Here is a 7,301-nt window from a genome sequence, read left to right on the forward strand (position 1 = left end):
TATATTATTATTAGTCATGGAATCTTCAAATTCCGGTTATTATTAAACAGGGAATCTTCAAATTCCGGTTATTATTAAACAGGGAATCTTCAAATTCCGGTTATTATTAAACAGGGAATCTTCAAATTCCGGTTATTATTAAACAGGGAATCTTCAAGTTCCGGTTATTATTAAACAGGGAATCTTCAAGTTCCGGTTATTATTAAACAGGGAATCTTCAAATTCCGGTTATTATTAAACAGTATATAAAGTCCTTGCTGCTTGGTTTTGCGCTGATTACAGCCCACTTCCAAGGGCTAGTAGGCCACACTTTGACACTCTCTGGCGCTCTTTTAACTCATCGTAGGAAAATAGGAAAAAAAACAAGCACACTTCTAAACTCACCCCCTAGTATCCAACTCCTTAAAATTTATGTATAACCTTTTGAAACACCCTGTATAGTAAACTCATTATTGTTTGAAACGTGAAAAGTACACATATTTTAAACCAAACAAACCATGTTGTTTTCCAGATATATAAGAATTATTTTAATTGGGGGGGCGCAAATTTGGATGTTTTTCCCTGGGCCCCAAACACCCTCACTACGTCACTGGCCCAAATTGCAGCACTCACTTTCTTGTTTTGGTACATTGCCCGAAAGCAGGAATTTATTAATCTTTATTGTTTAATAACTCTGTTTTGTAAAATATTAAAGAGAATGAGTTCCAATTTTTGTGGATGTGGCTAAAAATGACCTTAATATTTTATTTAAATATTAGTAGGAAAGTTAGGACTGTTTCCATGTCCAAAAATGTTCCGTATACCCAAGAGGACCATATCGAAATATTTAACGAGCAACGTTTAACACCGTTCTCTCTTACCAATACGAATAAAAACTTTTAAAAATTAAAATATTTAAAATTGAGATTATAATTTGACGCAAATTAATTGACGCCATTTTGACTCCGCTATTAGTCACGAAAGTCACTCGTTCTTCGACCGCAGTGAAGACTGGCTGGTTGCGGGCTAAGTACGCTACTATAATGTCCGTGTCCAAATCTCCTGCCAAGGTCAAAACAGAGGTCGTATTTAGTTTCGGGTACAGTAATGATTGAAAGGTCACGCAAACCTGTTTGGTGGATGGCCACTTTGTCCACCCCGATACTACTGAAGCCGTCACCTCCTCCGACTAAGTACGTGGGAATGGCCAAGGTGTACACTTGGGAATCGTTGACGGGAATATATTTGGGAACTCTGCATTCGTTGCACAGAAGTTTCAGGTTGACGACTCTTTGTTTGGGCGGACGGCTGACGTCATACACAACGTGTATTCCTACGCGTTAAAATAATTAATAAATGTTTTCAACCTCGGTCACCAAAATTTAGTTCGAGCCAGAAATATATATTATATATATCTAATAGGCTAATGTGATTCACTTGAAACGTGTACCTTCGCAAGCTCCGTTGAATTTTTTAAAACACGTTTGGGAAGATAAAATAGTGCGCTGTGAAGATAGTCATATATTGATTTTCTTATACTATTTCATCGGGAAAATATAGTTTGTTAATTAGCAGTGTAATTTTACATTTAACACTTTTAAGCAAAGTAACAGACGCGGTATATTTTAAAGCATGATGCCGGAAATTAGCTCCCAACGGAATCCGCGTTGAGCCGGCGGAGGTACACGTTTCATTTTAATGGTTTAGATAGATGCTTCTCTCGTTAGAGATATATAAACTTCTGGTTCTAGTACGAAATATCGTACCAGAGACTTGTAGGAATGCTCCAGGTGGATCCATTCCCGAAACATCGTATTTTTCAACCGAATGCTCCATGATGTTCCAGACACCATTTCCCATTATGTCCACCACGTCTATTGTGTTACCGAAAGGAGCTACGGTGTTGACGTCCTCCAAAGTTATATTTCCTAAGGAAAATCAGGTTCAAGGTCAAAGATTTCATTCTTCGTAGTAGACTTTCTTAGCTACCTTTGTTTATTTGTTCGTCAATGGAAGCGCGTATACCCCCCGAGTTCCAAATAGCTATACTCAATTGTTTCTTCTTGGTTTCGCCGAAGTTCTTCAAGCGGTAGTACGAGACCATGGCGTCCGCGAGTAGATTGCCTAAATTGCATTCGTACATGCGGCAAGCCAGTCTATCTCCCTTAAGAAGAACTCCAGTTGTGCCCACCACCACGGACGCTTGTTCGTCTACTTGCTCTTTGTAGGGTTTCAGGATTTCTAGCGCTTTCACATCTACGAATTACGATGTTTTAAGAATTGATAATATCCACTTTGAGTTGGAGTCTTACCTTCCGGAATACTACTGTCCAAAAGGATGGGTTGACCACTCCAGCTTTCAATGTCTCCATTGTCGCTGAAGTTCAACTTGATATAACCCAAGTATTTGCCAAACGCGTACGCTTGGACCACTAGAGCTTTTGAGCCATCAGACCGGTTGACGACTATGGGGTATGGCCCCAATGGCACTTCAGTCGAAGGTGGAACCCCTTTGAAATTGTTAATTCGTTATAAATATCATCATTAATTATACCGGGTGTTTCAAAAGGTTACGCAAAAATTTGAAGGAGTTGTAGGGGATGGGTTGAGAAGTATGCCTGTTTTTTTCTCATTTTTCTACGATGAGTTAAAAGAGCGCCAGAGAGCTTCAAAGTGTGGCCTACTAGCCCCTGCAAGTATTATTATACGATATGTAAAAGTATACAGATACTGCAAAGCTGAACCAAAGGACTGGTAGAAGTTAACAAGCCAGTTAACTTTGTAAAGTTTGTATCACATTCACATTACAATTCAGCTTAAGATATATATTAAAGTGGTCATTGCCCATTGAACAAGTTGGTTTTTCATTTAAAATGTGAGATTTGAAAGTGCGTTTTTAAGTGGGTTTTTTGTGTTGGGTGGGTCCAAAAAAACGCACGGGGGTTTTAGGGTCGTTTTTTTTTAGTTTTCGAACCCTTAGTAATTGCCTACCAGAGTAAAGGAAAGTGTGAGAATGTCCGCCGACAATGATGTCGATACCGGGAACCTTCGCTGCGATTTCTTGATCTCTAAGTACTCCCGAATGTCCCAGAGCGATTATCTTATTGAAACCAGAGTCTTTTAGCTTCTTCACAACTGGTGTTAGACTTTCAATTTCGTCCAAGAATTTAACAGATAGCCCTTGGAAATCGTATTAATTAAGTTTCACCATTAGGTGGCAATTAGAAGCAACAAACACAGCACTGCCCACACAAGGAGTACGCAACCCGCCAATAGTCGTGCATTTCCATGCGTACAATTTTCAGTGGTTAGACCATATGTAACATAATCACTCATAAGTATGCCATAAAAGCATTTTCGTTAATGACACCTTGTTCACGGGATATGACGTAAATTACGTCACTTACAACTCCGTGACGAAATACGCGTCATCAACTTTACTGATGGGAAACGGAAGTTAGTGAGAATTCCTCGCGCGTTTCTGGCTTTGTCCATGTCAAGTTTAGATCGTGCCTCGCGATCACATGATTTCATTTCCATGGTAACCTTGTCAATAGGGTAAGGATTATAAGCATTTTTGCATTTTAGGGTCCGCTTAATGTATGTTCCTGCTGCCGTCGGAAGGGGAAAATTAAGAAATTGTCTTCCCCCTTTCCGTAAAACGTTCAGCGTGAAGGCTCGTCCAATGAAATTTGTACGCAACACCGCGTTAGCGTGTTTAAAGGCTAGTTGCGTTCTCCTTGTGTCTGTTGCTCCTATGTGGTAGTTCAGCCTAAAATTTATTACCGGGTCTGGCTAAAGTTTCAGTTTCGGGAGTGACATATCCAACAACGGCGATGCGTTCCGTTTTCCCCCTATCGGTATAGTTGAAAGTGTGAACGCATTTGACTTTGGACAATCTCGGCTCGTTGGTGACGTTCAAATTACAAGCCAAGACGGGAAAGCGAACGAGGTCCAACAACGGAGCTAGTTCCTCTACCCCGTCGTCGAATTCGTGGTTGCCTAAACACTGTTATCAAAAACCATTTGAGTTTCAATTTAGATTAAACTCTTTTACGAGTTCCGATTACGGGCATTTTTAATTTGGAAACGATAACTTATTATCTGCAATGGTAGTATCATATTACCATAGCCTGGTAGCCGAGTAGGTTCATGAACACCGACGTTATATTCCACGTTTGTAGATTAAAATATAAAGTCCCTTGGTAATAATCTCCCGCGTTCAAGAACAGGACATTTTTTTCTTTCTTCCTGATACGATCCACCTGGAAATATTGTAAACGATAAGGACCGTCGATTTCGTCATTAGACGAGGTAAGCCCCCCTCAAAAACGTGAACGGGGAAACTGGTAGGATATTGTAGAAGCAGTTTACACTCGGCTACAAGCTCTGCCGTTCACGTTTTCGGGGGATAACTTAACTCGTCTATTATATGTTATTGACTTTACGATTGTCGCGAATATTTGTTAAATTCGAATTTCTAAACGGTTTAATCTTTAATTTGAACCGCTTTTTAACGTTTGTACGTGTTTTTTGTTCATTTTCGAGACGAAAGTTGTTAAATCGGGTTCAATGTGGCAAAGTTTATTTTTTATATTTCAGTATAATTTTTAGTCTAGCTCTGAACCCAGTTTTTAAGCCAAGTCGAAACTTATTTAAAGTAGAAGTATGACTTCGAAGCTGTTTAATCTAACACCTGTATTCAGCTAGCGTCGAATTTCCCGTACTTTTTTACAACTGTAATACAAATATGCCTGTCTCTTTGTTCGCTATAAGCGCCCGTACCATTTTCCTTAAAGCGCGTAATTATTCTCAATCGCGATATTTATGACAACGTCCCCAACCTGAGGTCCTTTTATATATTTTCGTGTTTTTCGTGAATAGGCAATATAAAATACAAAATTAAACGAGTTAAATTGGATTTTAATTGTTTAAAAATGCGAATTGTGTATTAGTGTATTAAACGTTTAAAAGGATGAGTCCATTATGAAAAGGGATAATAAAGCTAAACCCTAAACAAATTTGAAGAAATTAAAAAACTTACTAATAGCTCGTACCGATAGGTTTTCGAGCGAACAAAAGACGCGAAACTCGGACCAAATAGATCTTCGAGTGAAAAACTAAATTTAATAAAATGCAGTCCATAGGTGGTTCCTTTTAACCCCCCCCCCCCCCCCACTATTAAACTTTTAACTCCCCTTACTTTGAATTTGTATTGTCTTAATCTTGGGGAATTTTATTGCTTTTTAAAACTGTAACTCAACTGTCTCGCGACTTTGATTTGTGTCTTACAACGTAACTCGGGTAGAATTACACTATCAACTCAGCTAGCTAGGGGACCCGGTAGAAGGTTGGGCTACCCAGATAAATCCTTGTATATTTTAAAATAATGTAAGCAATAACTCTGGTTTGCGATAATGAAATTTATTAGGGCTGTGCGAGTAGTGGTTTTAGGCAATCGAGTCGAGTATCGAGTACCAATTTGTTTCCATCGAGTATTCGAGTCTAGTAATATTGAAGTCGAGTCGAGTAATCTAGTACTTGATTAAGGGAAACTTTCTCTTATTCGAGTCCAGTAACTAAAATAAAACCTCGAGTAATATTATTAACGAATTTGGTTATCGAGTACTTGATTAGGAGCTGGTTTTATTTAAGTAATGATGAAATTAAATTTAAAAGGAGTATAAAGTAAATTTCAATGCTGAAAACTATTCCTTTAATTTAAATGAACCACAGTTTCCCCAACTTTGTAGGTACCGTTTATTGCCCCCAAAAAGTTGTAAAAACCCCTCTTTGAACTTTGAAGCAACGAGGATAGAAAAAAAACAAATACTCGACGAGTTTAGAGAGCAGCGTTTTCGAGTAATCGGGTTCACGAATATGTAATTTTTTGGTACTCTATAATAGTCTTAGTCGATAGAGTAATATCGGCGTGACGTATGTCAACGTCAGCCATGCTTTTTCCTATAGATAAAAAACTGCCCTCAAAATGGCGGCCATAGTCCAAAGCTACAGAGCGATACTACTCTATAGCTACGCCGCAAAATTTTCGTTTTGAAAACGAAAACATAAATTTGAGAGAGTTGGCTGTTTTCGGTCTATCGAAATCTTGCAGCCTTGCCTGCCTTCCGGCCTGTATCTCCATACCGAAAATGGCCTACGACTACGCCGCCGAAAATATTTTACTAAACTGATCGACGGCGTTTTTGACCGTTTTTTTTAATTATCGACTAAGACTATAGACGAGTATTCTCCAATTACTTATTCGAGGTCGAGTTCGAGTACTCGACCTTAAAAAAGACGGAGTACTCGATGATGTTCGAGTACCCGCACAGCCCTAACTTTACTTTATCCATCCATGTATTTAAAGAAATAACTTTACCTCAGTTTGCAATCGGGCAGTACCTCCGAAGCAAGCTCCTTTCTGCGCTTCGCTGGGTGGGCATCTGCCCCCGTATTTGTTTGATTGTTCGTAATGCGCGTGAACGTCGTTGGTATGAATTAAAGTCAATTCGAAACCGGAACATCGCGTTGCTACCGCGCTCAACAATACTGATAGTAAAAAACCTGTACAAACCATCTCTTAAATCAGCCGAATCGAATCAATAGTTTAAACGGCCGGCGACTAAATTGCGTTAAATTTAAGTCAAAGGCGGTCGCATGATCATCCGCGTCTGCTCTAACCTAGATCTGACTGAGAGTGAGAGTTTCGCGCGCGTGCCGATAGGAAAATATTCTCCTAATTTAACGAAAATAATATTGGAAGTATTTTCGCGTACTTTCGCCGAGGGACAAACCAAACTAGAAAACGAGATAAATTACGGAAGATGCGGCGAGGGTATGGACGAAATGCTGATCCACTTTTTCGAAATCCCGCTTTTCGCGAATTTCGAGAGTAAAGTACGGTTAGGTTTGCCGTTATAGCGTGGGCGACGTAGACTTCACGTTACTGCCGCCTTCGATCGAGCTGTTAATTAGTTCCGTTTTGAAGTATATTCATCACAATGAATTTCAGTTCTTTCGGGGTTTTAAGGGTGAGGTCGCGGTGACAGATTTGGCACGTTTCTCCGCCGTTACGTTATAATCCGACTGAGTCGTTTGGGGGCTCTTAATAACCCCCTTTATGTTTTCCATTCTAATAATAAGTAGAACCGTCAACCTCGTCCAATTTCTCTACTAGAATTATTGCTAGGGAGCGTGGATGATAATTGGGTCATCTATGACCTTTCACCTAGGAGCAACAAACGCAAGGAGAACGCAGCTAGCTTTTAAATACGCTAACGTAGTGTTGAGTACAAATTTCATTGGACGAACGTTTACGC

The 7,301-nt window shown here is 39.5% G+C and overlaps 1 protein-coding gene across 2 annotated transcripts; it reads right to left on the reverse strand.

Moving 5' to 3' along the window:
- Positions 1–63: 63 nt before the first annotated feature.
- Positions 64–6,775, reverse strand: LOC149924968 (snake venom 5'-nucleotidase-like). Of its 2 annotated transcripts, none has more exons than XM_090161327.1 (9): positions 6,362–6,775; positions 4,107–4,244; positions 3,766–3,988; positions 2,971–3,159; positions 2,292–2,489; positions 1,969–2,235; positions 1,746–1,907; positions 1,109–1,312; positions 64–1,041 (listed from the first exon to the last, which is right to left on the reverse strand). In XM_090161327.1, the coding sequence occupies exons 1-9, from the start codon at positions 6,557–6,559 to the stop codon at positions 857–859; spliced, it is 1,764 nt and encodes a 587-aa protein (XP_090017453.1). In that variant the 5' UTR covers positions 6,560–6,775; the 3' UTR covers positions 64–856. The 2 variants fall into 2 exon arrangements, with proteins under 2 accessions (XP_090017453.1, XP_090017454.1); XM_090161328.1 differs by lacking the exon at positions 6,362–6,775 and adding an exon at positions 4,428–4,447 and having other exon boundaries at positions 71–1,041.
- Between the last annotated feature and the right edge of the window lie 526 nt (positions 6,776–7,301).

Source organism: Leiobunum rupestre, chromosome 10, assembly GCF_980474605.1.
Source record: "Leiobunum rupestre chromosome 10, qqLeiRupe1.1.hap1, whole genome shotgun sequence".
In the NCBI taxonomy this organism is placed as follows: domain Eukaryota; kingdom Metazoa; phylum Arthropoda; class Arachnida; order Opiliones; family Sclerosomatidae; genus Leiobunum; species Leiobunum rupestre.